Source organism: Protopterus annectens, chromosome 14.part0 (genome assembly GCF_019279795.1).
Source record: "Protopterus annectens isolate FY-2018-M chromosome 14.part0, PAN1.0, whole genome shotgun sequence".
Lineage (NCBI taxonomy): Eukaryota > Metazoa > Chordata > Ceratodontiformes > Protopteridae > Protopterus > Protopterus annectens.
The window spans coordinates 436,199,179-436,214,152 of NC_056748.1; the positions used below are offsets into that span (position 1 = coordinate 436,199,179).

Here is a 14,974-nt window from a genome sequence, read left to right on the forward strand (position 1 = left end):
CCTACATTATGACCATAACTTGTACATCTATTATTCTTTCAAATCCTTACAGAATATTGGAGAAGTTTTTGCTGAATTTATTACAGAACTGAAAGTGGTACTTTCATGTCTATAAACCTAGATCCATGTAAAAGCAAACCAGATGGTTTATAATAACATCATGAGTCCCTTTAGTAAAGGGTTACAGGTCAGTTTTATCTTTATCATTCTGTCAGGTGTATTTATACCATGACTCATACATCATTAGTCAATGTGTACAAGAAGGCTTGTATATTAGGCTTTTGAAGTCAGCTCCATTGACGCAGACCAAGGTTAATCCCTGACTGTGATCCAGGTATCCTTATTTCAATTAGTGGTTAAACTGCTGCTGGTCTGGGTGTGGGGAAGGGAGAGGAGAGCTGAGGCATTACCTTGCCGGGTTTTTCTTGGGGAAAAAGTGCAGGATAAGGCAGGCCATCCTTAGCAGCTCTAGTGGAAAATAGGACTCAGAGTGATCACCAGCCTGAATAAATGAAACAGTGTGGGAGTTTTGGTTGACCTAGTGTCCAGAGTGGGGATGTCTCTGATGCCAAACCTTGTTGCTCATCCAGCTTATTTATATGTGACCCCAGGAGGCAAGGGAGTAGGAGGTTATTGCTCCCCACCAAACTATTCTGTCACTATGAGTAGCAGTAATGGCTCTCAGGGCAACTCTTCCCCTACAGACTCATGTATTGGAGATAGAAGGTGTAAGGTTACCATATGTCCGGGTTTCCCTGGACGCGTCCTCTTTTTTGGGCTCCTGTCCGGGCAGTTTTTGAAAATTCTGCAATTTGTCCGAGTTTTAAAACGTGGACAAATCGCAGAATTTTCAAAAACCAGACATCCCTATTTCGGAGTCTTTCCTCCGCTTTGTTTTTTTTTTTTTGATTGCCTCTTATACCAGTATACAAGCCAATCAAAAAACGAAGCTCTGTTCAATGCGGAACTGCCTGATGTTCCACATTGAACAAAAGAGGGTCTGCTGTGCATGTTTTTGATTGGCTCGTATACCGGTATACGAGCCAATCAAAAAGCAGAACTCTGTTCAGTGCGTAACAGCTTGATGTTCCACATTGAACAGAAGAGGGTCCGCTGTGCGTGTTTTTGATTGGCTCGTATACCGGTATACGAGCCAATTAAAAAGTGGAGCTATGTTCAGTGCGTAACTGCTTGATGTTCCGCATTGAACAGAAGAGGGTCCGCTGTGCGAGGTTTTGATGGGCTTGTATACCGGTATACGAGCCAATCAAAAAGTGGAGCTCTGTTCAATGCAGAACTGCTTGATGTTCCGCATTGAACAGAAGAGGGTCTGCTGTGCGAGGTTTTGATTGGCTCGTATACCGGTATACAAGCCAATCAAAAAGTGGAGCTCTGTTCAATTCGGAACTGCTTGATGTTCCGCATTGAACAGAAGAGGGTCCGCTGTGCGAGGTTTTGATTGGATCATATATCGGCATATGGGCCAATCAAAAATCCCCAAACATGGATTTTTTTTTTTTTTTTTTTGCTCTTCAGCCCTAACAGTCCTCTTTTACATACAACCAAAATGGTAACCCTAAGAAGGTGGAAATCCTAGACCAGTGGGGCATAATTAACTATTACATGGGTATTGGGAGGAATATGAACTTTAAGGACAGCCATGCTCAGGGCATTCTGATAATAGAATACCTGGTGTGGGAAAAAAAAGCATGTTATGCCTTCCAGTTCATATTGTTATATTATAAGTATGTAGAACTGAGATGACAGTACAGTAACTTAAGTGCTCTGCTGCAGGTTCAAGACTCAGTACTACGAGTCCCAAAACTATGAAAATTCTGTACAGTGTGGTCAATTAATAGTGAACTGGCAAACTTGCTGTTGCACATTACAAATAGTTTTGTATCCTTTACCCTCTGATGTGCAGGGTTGCGCTCCCATTTACCCCGGCATCATGCAAATACTAACTCTGAAATTGTAAAGGGAGAGTTGTATGAGATATAACAGTTTCACACATAGTATATATAATTTCTCCCTAACTACACTTAAGTTGGTGCTAGTCTGAAGATTGCACTTACCTTTTTCAACCTTTCAACAGAAACCCCAGTAATCGGTGCTGCTGTACTCAAGAGTATCTCTCCAGGACTCTGACTTGGAACTGCATTTGTTTATTCAAACTCTGTCAGTCTGATATTAAAATAGGTGCAACTTTGTTTTATGTAATCTATGCTAGTGGTTTCAAAAGGGGAACATTCATAACTGGCCTCTCTGATGGTGTCATTTTATAAAATTCATTGAGTTCTTTTAACTTGTGGACATAAAAAAAAACAAGGTAAGGTTAGATGTAAAAAAGGCTGCATATGCCATTTATTAAAGAGAAAGTTCTTACATCCTAGACTGTATGATCAAAAGTATCACAAAAGGTTGAATAATGTAAAGTTATAAGTATTTGTGTGACTCTGCCCCATTAATTCAGACTATACATGACCATAAAACCACATGGTGCATGCCCAAGTTCATTATATCAAGTAAACCTAAGACTGCTGCACAGAAACAAGTTTCCAAGGTAGAATGTGTGTTTACCTCATGTCTGGAATAGACTGCCCTTATATATTAAACAAAGTGACCCCCTGGCATCTTTCAAGACTAACTGGAATAAATGGATAGGCATCTGCAAATACATCCCTTGTCTGATCTTCTTGGAACTTATGGAAGTAGAAGGTACACAATGAGAGAGTGTAACTGCAAGGTAGAAACAGGTTTATGACTTTTCTGCATTGTAATACCTATCATTCTAAGATCTTATAATCATAAATAGTAATTACAAGAAAAGTTGATGGAATGAAGGACTTAAGCTATAAAAGAAGGCTGATCAAACTGAGACTTTTTTTTAATTAGTTATAGAAGGGTAAGCAGCGATTTAATTATCGCATGTAAGGCTTTTAGTAATGATATTTTATTGGAGTCCTTAACTGAACAGTAACTACTGGTCTACTGAAAGTAAATTGGTCAAAATATTGAGCAAATGTAGAACTGTCATGGTTCACAGAAAGTAATTATTTTATTGAATTTCTTGCCTAAATCTTTAACAAGTAAGTATGCGGACATTTTAAGAGCAAAACAGGGGAACATATTTCAGACAAATGCTCTAACATGTATGGAGATTGTCCTTGTGTGTAACCTTGGATCTGAAGTTGTTAAACACTGTAGAAACTGATGGCTCAATGAATGGCTCCATAATATCTCCTAACTGTACTAAAAACACACACAGTCCTCATCCTAATTTACTCTCAAGTACTGTGTTGTAATGTGGATGCTCATACAGTAAGTAGTGCCTGAATACTGCTCACTTAATCACAGACCCACAAATCTGTGCTATCTACAGCCATGGTAGAAAGTGGGAAAAGGCATGGGTGGGGTAGCTTTTTAAGCAAGATTGTTAGTAAGTTAAGACCTGAAAAGCAGTATATGTGAAACAAGAGTTGTTTGGTCTGCAGCTGGGATCCTTTGTTTTTTCTTGAATTGTTTGCACCAAACTGTGCTGTACAAAATTTAAATCACATAGTTAGAAATGGCTGCTTTTCAGCAAGTGATAATCTTTGGCATGGAAAAGGCATTTAAAATGCAGAAAGTGCACAGATGGATTTACATGCCTTTTACATGTATTTGAGATGTATATAAATTATATAATTATTGTAAGGAATGCAAAGACATCTGCACCTTGTAAGCAGTTGTCTTCGTGTGCTGTTGAATCATTTAAGAGGTACTTTGTAATGGTATATTGTTGGTCCATTGATGGGCAATTAATATAAGATCATTAATCTAGAGCTAGCCAACTGAACTGAATTTCTGTAGTGCTTGTAACATTTCCTGAGGTTTGGCAGCCATATCGTTATGTGTAATAGGGACAGGTTGCAGGGTGTATCCCTCTTCATTTCCTTGGAGGAGTGGGTGAAGTCCACTCACAAAAAAATGAGGAAAGTTCGATTTTGTAGTGTACATGCGACTAAACAGTCTTTGAGTAACTAGCCTTTGGAACATATCAGACTACATATTTGTATAACATTTTATGCAAGTCACAGCTAATCTGCTAGTAACTTGTTCCTGTGTCATAACTTTTGTTTATGTAATGGTGCAACAGATATGATTTTTCATTTACTTCATTAGTTTTGGTTCTTTCTAACCAGACAGTATGCTCCATTTTAGCCTTTTTTGTTCAAAAAGTGGTAATATTTCCAGAAGAGGTATACTAATTGAAGAAACAGTCTGGTAATACAGATTTCAATTAAAAGTGCGCATGCCTGAGTTACAATTCCTCAATCACTGATTTTATTCCATTTTGGTTTTCTTGCAGTCAGCAGATTAGCCCGAACAAAATTCAGCTGAAAAAAGAAGAAGTTCTTAAACCGGTCAATGATCCGGAGACTGGACCTAATTCATTTGTAGTCTTTCCTACCTCCTGTCATAGTCTGTCTCCATCTTCACTCAGCCAGTGCCCAGTGCCAAAATCCCCCCAGCCTTCATTGTCTTCATGTACTGACTATCAGCTGCAGAATCGTCATGCCATCAGCTTCCCAAACTTGCCCACCAGTCCCAGTAAGTGTGAGAAGGTGTTGAGTTACTCCCATGAAAATGAGGTGGAGCATGCACGTTTCACACCTTATGGAGAGATATGTAATGCCCAGGTAGGAAGCAGGGAAGATGAAAGCCAGGATTCCAGCTTTGTTTGGCTTGACAAGGACTGTAATGACCCTGCTGATTCCACTTTGCAGCAGAAGTTGCAGAAAAAAATCCACACTTCTGAATCATTGCCTACTTTGTCAGTCTACCTCAGAGATGAGTATTTTAAGCTTCTAGCTCCCACACCCCATGTGTTAACTAATGATGAGGACCGAAATGGATGCCCTACAGATATTATGTGCCTGAGCTCCTTGGAGCACTGCAGTGGTAATCCATATGAGAGTCGCTATGCTGCAGCAGAAACTACTGAGGCTTCATCTTTACAGCCGTACATCCCAAATTCCAGCCAGTTGTCACTATCACCATCAACATATCCAAAAAGTATATTAGATAGTACAGATTCTTCCATATCTGATTACTGCAGAAGTAAGGGTTTTACATGGTCACAGGCTGAAGCTTCTCAAGGACACCACAATACACCTGTAAGGACTAACAACAGTGATGCATTTCATAATACTGCAACTTTTCATATGGTACAGACACAAGAATCTTATCTGGATTCCTCAACTTCAAGTCTTAAGGCAATACCTTCCAAAAACACTGGGGATAGAAACTGGTCTTCTAAGAGTGCACACTTGAGGTCAGCTACATTAGACAAGGCAGAGGGAGCAGTCTCTCCATCAAAGAGCCCTGCAAAGCCAGTTGTGTCCCAGCAGCTACGTCAGCATTATGATCAGGGACATAACACAGAAACATTTGGTTCATTGTGTCAGAACAGTGAAACTCTAACCAGTCATGTGGCTTCTTTGCCAGTGGACCGCTGGGTGGAAAATGTGACAAGATACTATCATTCTCAGCCTAAGAGTAGAATGACAGAAGGGCATCCCCTCTCAGGAGAGATGTCAGCATCCCTCAGTGATCACAGCTTACAGGACAATTCAGATAGATTTCAGTTGCAGCACCATCCACAGTGGAACCAGGACACTGAACAAGAGATCTCTGAACTGGAGGTTCTCTATCTGCAAAGTCTGCAAGCTTCAGGAAGCAGTAGACCACAAGTGGGAAAGCCAGCAGGCGGGCACAGTGCCAGACCAGTCCATGGCAAGCCAGGTAAGTTCTTCCATTAAATTACTATTCAAGGGTTTATTCAGTCCCTTTTTCTACTTCCATTGTTCTTAAATCTTAAATTACAGAGGTGCACAGTAATAGGGAATAGCAAACTGCCCTAGGGCTCTTTCCTGATGTCTTCCTTTGTATTACTTTAAAATCTATGTCAGTTTTTTTGTTTTTGCAATTTATTTTTCAGTGTTGATGGCAAGAGCTTTATTCCAGTTAAGTGGTATGTTCAGTGACATAGAAATACACTCAGATGTTGAAAGAGTTGTACTAAATTTATTTATTTCTTTTCATTTGTTGACTAGGAAGACGCACTAAGCAAAAATTTTTAGCACGTGTTTTTTTTCCAGGTCTTGATCTGGAAGTACTGGCCTATTTAAGTGAGTTGCTCAAAGTTGTCAGAGCTGGAGAAAATGCGTCTATTTCATAGGGTCAGTGGCAAGTACTAGGCAGCCAGTCTGCAGACCATTACAAGCCTAGTCAATAACCCATCTTCAAAAGTTCCCTTCAGGCTCAAGCAGTGCAAGACAAGATAGACCTAGGGAGAATTTGAGGCTGACAATTCAATTATGTAGGGTAACCTAGAAGGTAGTAAAGGTGCTGCTTTGCTTGACATATAGTGGAGGTTTGTTCCCTAGATGGGGATACTCTGGGATATGAATCTGTTCTGCCAATGTCCCTCATTTATGTGTCAATGTAGGTTTAGTTCCTTTAATTGGATGTTTTTGAAACCATTTGTTCTGAGAAGAAGTAAAGGATCAAAGAGGATTGCATCCTTCGAAAGGCTAGACACTGATCCTCATCAAGGATTCTTTAAGAAACCAAGTAACAAGAGAGGGCTACCAATCTGTCCCGATCACTAAGATTTTTGAGGCCAGTGATCATTTTAGTTATGAATCTCTGAAGTCTGTCAGTTGAGTGATATGTTTAGATAAATGCATGCCAAAAGGGACATTTTATTCAACAATGAGTATTTTGAGATACATGTAAAGGGGAATTAAAACTTCTTTGGATCTAGAGGAGATACCTTTATAAATTAGATGACAGGAACAGAAAGCTTTCTAAACTACTGTGGAGACATGATGATCAAAAGATAAGAAATTTTCAAGAAGAATGCATAGCTCCCTTACAACAGTGTCTGATTGAAGGGGTGCATCACCTGTATGGTATGGGAAAATGTTATGTTTACAAACATTAACTATACTACATATTTTGACATTTAATTGGTGAACATTTGTCCTTGAACCAGTTGTTAATTTGATCTAACACATAGTAGAGCAATTTTGAGTAGAGTGGGAAAATAAATAACTCTCAATTTATAGTTGTCTGCAAACTTAGATAAGTGTAGACCTACAGTGTTGTCTTAAAGGTCTGAGAAATAGATGCTGTATAGGAGGGGGTCCAGCATTAAGCTCCACATGCTAAGCCACTGGTAACTTTTTTTGCATTCAGAAGTGGTACCTGGTACTCTAATCACATAAGTTCTGTCGGATAGCCAGTTAGCTGTCCAATGAACAACTAAAGACTAATATTCAGATGTCTAGGTTTGTTAGGAATGCTTGCATGGGAAATCGTTTTAAAGGCCATGGACAGGTTCAGTGTGATGTATGTGCTGCATAACTGCTAGCCACTGGTTTGTTAACATTTTCAAAAAAAATTCTGAGGTTAAGGTGACAGGACTTTCCTTTGACATAGCCAAACTGATGAGTGTCCTAGGTTAACAGATTTTCAACGTGTAGGTTAATGAGGTCTGAGATGATGCATTCCATAGCTTTTCCTATGAGACTAGTGAGGATGAATAGTTTGTAGTTACCAGGGTCTGTGTTTGGGTCACCGCTGTGCAATGGGATTCCAATGACTGGCTTACTTCAGGAATGTAATTAGTGGAGAGGCTTTGATTAGAGAGGTTAAGTAGAGGTTCAGATAGGCCATATTTGGCATTAATAATCGGGCAACCTGATGTGTTATCTGGGCCCATAAATGAGACGTTCTTAGCTTTTGAGAGGGCTGATGGAACTTGTTCCATAGTAATTAAATTGGGTGTCTGTGACTGTAGAATCTGTGAAGAGCTGTAACTGTGGGTAGAATAAAATTTGAACTAAATGTGTCAGCTAGGTTATTAGCTGTATCCTTTGGATCAGAGTGAGCAATACTATTGTGGACGTGCTCTAAACATTGTTGGGTGTTATCTTCCCAACATATTTAAAGAAAGCTTTGTTATTTTGGTTTTAGTGCCTATTTTAATTTTGTATTCAGATTTGAGCTTCTTAATGGCTCCCTTAACTTCTTTACTAGTTTGTTTGATTACGCTCTTTAGGTAAGTAGAATGAGGCTTCATATAAGCCTCAAGTAATTTCCTTCTCTTGTTATATAATTTATTTATATGCCTATTCCAAAATAATGATTAAAGGACTGAACTACAGGAATGCAGGTTAAGGACTGTTAGCAGATCATAGCCTTAACCCTAAATCATAAACTTATGAAATAAAAGTGCATGGATTGATTTATTGCAAGGTTTAATTGATGGAAAGACACAAAAGTTACTACCATAAGTGAGCAGTTCTGTCCTTTTCAATCAGTAGACCTGAAACTACAGCCTTCAGCTCAACATGGAACATTTTCCCAGACTATAAGTCCCTTAATTCTATGCTAGCCAATCTCTTCTTCAGATCTCCAGTGCGCCACTCAAAAGTAGATCAGTATGCAAAGAAATGCCGCAGCAATTGCAAAAACATTCTCCGGGCCTTATCTGCCATAACACAGTTGCTAGGAGGGTTGGTGTGTTGATAAGGATGGACCTGCTTATTGATCAGTCATTATGATAAGCACATTCATGTCTAGTGTGAGGAGATCCATACTCATCAACCAGTATGACAGAGTCCCAAGCTTATCCTTCTGTGTAGGCATCATAGGAATGTAACTCTCTGGTCACTATGGCTCCAAAGGAAGGCTCTCCTGGAGATCATTTCTAGCTTATAGTGACTTCTGAATGTATTCAGTGAAGTCCATATAGCAGTTGTACAAATATCATCCAGGGCTACATTTCTGAGAAATCCTGAGAGGTACTCTATGCTCTTGTTAAATGTGCTCCAGCCACTAATGTCAAAGAATTGATTTAGTTTTCATAACAGCCTTTGATACAGTCAGTAAAATATTTATTTAGTAACATTAGAACCCATTTTTTTAATTAGAAAATGAGATAACATGGGAAAACACTGTATCTCCTCTAATGTAGTGTCCTCTCTGTTAAAGTCAGACCACAAACTGTCTCTTTCGCAATAAAAATCAATCCTTTTACTCCTGCTAACCCCATAACATTTAGCAACTATTCATTGGTAAACTACTTGTTTCTAAGTGATAACCTTTCAAAATTGTAAGTTCTACAAACCCTGAGAACTCAGCTGCCTATGCGGAATTGTTTACAGAACCCCTGTTCATGCCAGTAAATGTATAGAGACAGTTGTGCTTACCAGAAATAATCCCAGAACTGACTCAAAAAACACCCAGGTGGAATCCAAACAAACAGGTTGTACAATAAAAGAAAAATTCATATTCAGTATTAGGAAGTGCTACGCCCAGCATGATAAAAACAAACAACTAAGAGAACAAACAGTCTACTAAAGCCAAAATTTAGGTAAAGATAGCTTCCCAGGCAAAGAACAGGCACAAGGCTTTCTTTAGCTATGTCCAGAACCTCAAAGGCTGAACGTAGCACTGTGCAGAACTGATTGTAAATGGAGCTACCTACACAGGACCAGAAGATATAGCATATCTGCAGGCCAACAAATTCAGCTCTAATTTTACACCCTCCTCCGCCAGCTGACCCTGAGGAAATACCGTCAAACAGTCCCCCCCAACTATCACTAGGGAGCAGGTCCAACATGCCCTCTGTAAGGCCAAAACACTACATCGATGGTCCCCAATAACATCCCATGATGCCTTCAAAATAGCCCAAAACATGACCTATAGGGACCACTGGTGTCACTGTTTAACCAAAACCTTCAGACACACTTTGTGCCATGCAAATGGAGAATTGCAGTGGTCATCCCAGTGGACAATGGCAGGTCATCAGCACACCCCAAGAACTACAGACCTATAAATCTGACTAGTCACATATGCAAAGCCATGGCAAGAAATATAATGGAAATGATTAATTAAGATATAGGAAACCTTCATAAACTGGATCCAATACAATTTGGTTATGTCAAGGGTAGATCTTGCCTACTCAGCCTGGTGGACTTATTTGAGAAGGTCATACTGCCCACCTTCACCTGGTTAAGGCATTTGATACAATACCCCACTAGTGCATTGTAAACAAACTCATGAAAATAGGTGTAAACCCCTGTGTTACATTGCTGGATAACCAGCTGGCACCTCATATAGGACCCAGGAAGTTAGGATAGTGGAACTACCTCCACAAAGAGGCCAGTCACTAGCGGAGTCCCCAGGACTCTGTGCTGGGTTCACTGATTTTTGGCATCTGCTTCTCAGACGTCAAAGCCAATGTCAAGGGCCACTGGCTGACCAAGTTTGCAGATGGTTGTAGACAAGAAGCAATCATAAAATCCCATCAAGACACTAACATCCTACAGAAAGGAAAAACACAGATGAAATGACTTGTGCCAAAGCCACAGCTTAAAGCTCAATTCCTAGAAATGTATAATAGTTCCCTCATGGAAGTTAGCCACCCTAGGAAATTACCTTATCCATAAAACACCCTTAAGAGTAGACCCAGTACTCGGTGATTTTGGTACATATATAGACAGTAATCTGGCATTTGACCAACATATGTCAAAGGTAGTAAGGAAATCATTCTGTGTTGCTCAACCTATAAGCAAGGGCCTGGCATCTAGGTTGAAGGAATCAATTGTACTGCTGCATTCGGTCTTTAACAGGGCTATCATTCAATACAGCACATCTCCTCAGTATATATCTGACCAGACACATGCAACAACAGGAATGTCTACAGAGGTTCATCACAAACAGAATGTAGGATGTAAACAGCATGTCCTAGGCAGATCACCTCCAAGCCCTATCTCTGTACTCTGTTTCCTACAAACTGTTGAGAGGTGATCAATGCTTGGCATACAAGGCATCCTTGTATCCCACAGTGATGGACCTTTTGCATATCCATAAAATGAATAGCATCAGAAGTATTCGATCTAGGAATTTAAACTTTGAATGTGACATAAATAGGACATGTTGGAGGGACAGGTATGTATCTCAGACAATCCCCCTTCTCTGGAACAGGTTTCCCATCCATGTGAAACAGAGCTCTTTCCTAAATATATTCAAAAGAAACCAGGACAAAAAGAGCTGTAGAAGTATTAGAAATATTTCAGAAATTCTATAAAAGTCTCTGTAAGGCAGAGATATATGGAGATCAAGAAGAGGTACAAATGGAAATGTTTATGGAAGAATTAAATATGCCAAGGTTAGAGGTAGAGGAGGGTCAATTACTAACTGCCAGAATAGTAGGAAATTAGATAAAAATGGTGATGTATAAGCAGTCTACAGGAAAGTCCCCAAGAATAGATGGGAGGGTTTTGTTTAACAGTATTTTTAAGAGGAGGAGAAGTACCAACATGCTGGAAGAAAACGGTGGTAGCTCTAATACATAAAGATGGTGAAGATCCATCAGATTCAGTTTCATACAAGCCCATTTCAATACTAAAGCATGGTTATAAAGTGATTATGTCTATAATGGCTAAAAGAATATCTTTAATGGTTAAAAGAATGACAAAAGTGATAGATATGGATCAATGTGGCTTTGTGGAGAGGAGGCAAACATTTGGCAACATTAACAGAACATTAATGATCCAGAGGGAAGCAGAATATAAGAAAATGTCACTGTTGTTGGTTGGTCTTGATGCAGAGAAAGCATTTGACAGAGTAAGCTGGGACTTTATGAGCAGAGCAATGGAAGCATTTGATTTCCTTGTTAAACATTATAAGGTTGATTAGGAGACTATATGAAGGATCAGAGGCAAAAATTAAAAGTGGGCAGGGTCCTCTCTGATAATTTCTGCTTGAGCAGAGGAACCAGGCAGGGGTGTCCTTTCTCCTCTTTGTTATTTGGATTATATTTAGAACCACTGGCAAAGAAAATAAGGGACTCAGAAATCCAAGGATATAATTGGTATGGTAGTCAAGAAAAGTTGGCTCTATTTACAGACTATATTATTTTATATCTGACAAAACCAGAAGAAGACAATGCAGTGTTTTGGAACATTTTGAGACAGTTTCAAATCTTTTTGGGATGCAAAATTAATGAAGCTAAAACAAAGGCAATAGTGGTAAATTATGTACCCACACACAAATTGGTTCGGTAATATCCATATTTATGGGGACATGATAAAATTAAATATTTAGGAGTATTGATTAAAAATGATTCTAATGTGGTAGCTAAGGATATGTTGGAAGAGACTAAACAAAAGCTAATTCAAAAACTGAGAAAATGGAAGCTCTGTTATATGGATATCAGTAGTAAGATACAATCAGTTAAAATGTTTTAGTCCCTGTAGTCTTATACACAGTTCAGGCATATTTTTATCAACCAGAGGAGAAGTTGTAGATAACAATAAAGAGCTGAAGGATTTTATCTAGGAGGGGAAGACAGAAAGAGTTGAGTTGGATAAGCTGATTTTTCCAACAGAACAGGGCGGATTGGGATAACCAGATTTAAAGGGGTATTTCAGAGCAACACAGTTAAGGCTGATATATATATATATACATATATACATATATATATATATATATAGAGAGAGAGAGAGAGAGCACGAGCAGACAGTTATAATTCAAAGTAGAAAGGGATGATGATGAAATGGGGGTGGGAGCACAAGAAACAAGAAGAGGCTGAAATGTTGAATGCAGACCTTTAAGGAGAATAAGAATAATCATACAGAATATTATCTTCATAAAGTAGTAGAAAGTATTCTAAGAACTAAGCCAACATTGGAATGGAGAAAGGAGATTCTGCCATTAGAGATGACTGCAATTAGGGATACAGACAATAGGCAAGAGGGGGCTGGAATTTATTGGAGGAAACTGGCAAAGGAACCCCAAGGTACTGGGAGCAAATAACTAGAGGGAAAGGTAATAGAATGGGAGGATGCCAAGAACTTATTTGGACTGCAGGTTAGAGATTGCCTTCCCTATCTAGGATTGTTATCAGAGTATAGGCAAAGAAAAATAAATATGGGGATCCTAAACAAAAAAACAGCACTAGTAGAGTTTTTTTTAGTAGAATCTAGAACAGAAGCAATGGTTAAAAATGAATAATTAGTAGCCCATATAAAATATTGCATGATAGCTATAAGAATCAATTAGAGGGGGTAAAAAAGTATTGGGAAAAGAGACTAGATAAGCAATTCACAAAGAAGTAAAGGGTGGGATATATGTATGCCTCCCAAATATGCAACAAAGTCTAGAAGACTTAGGATCTTTGTTTGGAAGTGCTTACATAGGTATTTTTATACCTCAAGTAGATTCCAAAGAATTTTTCCTCAGGTAGACAGTAAATTTTGGAGGTGTGATGGGGAAGAAAGATGTAACCGAGAAGATATTTTCTGGAAGTGTAATGAGTTGGCAGACTTTAAAGATTCCCTAGAGCCTGCATTGTCAGAGATACTGGGTGAGCAAATTGGTCTAACTGAGGAAATAATTTTTTTTTTGAGCTATGATACAAAATTGGAATTGCCTAGACAAAGTAAGACCTTGATGAGTCTAATTATGGTGGCTGCCAAAAAAGCAATAAAAGCCTAAACCAACTTAACTAGAAGTAGCGAATATAGTAACAGAGATAAAACAACTGGAATTGGGATCTTTAGAAAAGGATGGGAGCAAATTACACAGGAAAAAATAGGACTTGTGGAACAATACATGCAGAGGAGGGACAAGGTTTAAAAGAAGGCAGAATTTGAAAGAGCTGTGTAATGTCTGACAATGACTGGATAGAATTTAAGTGATGTATAATGTTTGCAACTACAGCTGTCATTGTCATTTGTAATGTATAATGTTTGCAATTAGAATTGTATTAGGATAGTTTGTTTTCATTTATATCAATGTAAGATTGCCTATGTCCTATGTGATAAAAATAAAGATGTTTGTTGTTTAAAAAAAGAGAGGGAAACCAGGACCAGTGGATGGGAAATCAAATATACACCCCGGGTCTAGCACTTATGTCTGTAATGGACAGATGAAGCCTGTAAATCTTGCCCTAGCTTACATATGTAGCCCACAAAGTTACCTTTAAGACACACAAACTTGTGGGATACAATTGGAATGCTTGGTTAGGCTTATAAAGGCCCCAGTGGGTGTTGGCCTAGTATACACCAATGAATGCATGAAAAAAAGCTGGGAATCTTTCCTGAGTTAGTTTGTTCTATGAACATAAAATATGAGTGACCTGCAGATGTCCACGCCATGTAAAAGGTTTTCACCTCTGTTGAAACACTTTGGGAATCATTCAGATAAATGGAGGGATTGGTCGATGTTTGTTACAGTGACTACCTTAGGAGTAAAGGCTGTACTGGTTCACAGTAACATTCTATACCTATAGAAAACCAGGGAGGGAGATTTTACACATAAGCCCTAAATCTCAGAAAGCCTCCAGGCAAAAGTAATAGGTGTTAGGAAAAGTGTCCTCCGGGACACAAGACAAATTCTTCAGTTCTGCATAGCAATGAATTCAAATAGAGAAAGGGTTAACTTTTAAAACAATGCAATACAAGTCCTGGGCAGGAACAGAATCCTTGACAGGTGTTCAGTTGAGAAATGCACCCTCCGGGAAAGCTTTGTAAACTTTTAAAATGACCAGAGAGACAGTGTTATAAACTTGGAACCTTGATCAAAATTGGATATGGATGCAAGGTAAACATTTATAGAAGAATAACTCAGGCCTGTGTCAAAGATCTGGAAGGAATATTCTAGGATCTTAGGAACATGAACAGTAAATGGTTCCAAGCCCTTGGAAGGAGCCCAAGTGAAAAATGCATCCATTTATTCTTGTACACTTCTCTGCCACTGGGTGTCTAGGTAGAAGTGTGGATTTGGACCATCCTAAGTGGATATGATAGGTCCCTCACCATCAGTTGAACTATAGTGGCTATATCAAGGAATTAAAGGACTGTTTAAAGCTTGCCAGAGGGATGAATTGGCAAGGTTCTAGGGAAGGTGGGGA

The 14,974-nt window shown here is 39.0% G+C and overlaps 1 protein-coding gene across 1 annotated transcript in view; it reads left to right on the forward strand.

Annotated features, from left to right (window-relative positions):
* The window catches only part of USP54 (ubiquitin specific peptidase 54), a 1,304,502-nt gene that overhangs the window by 1,130,611 nt on the left and 158,917 nt on the right, over window positions 1-14,974 (forward strand). The window contains exon 20 of the mRNA XM_044056203.1: window positions 4,352-5,787. Within this exon, the coding sequence (XP_043912138.1) occupies window positions 4,352-5,787 (1,436 nt within the window). The remainder of the gene's footprint in view (window positions 1-4,351; window positions 5,788-14,974) is intronic.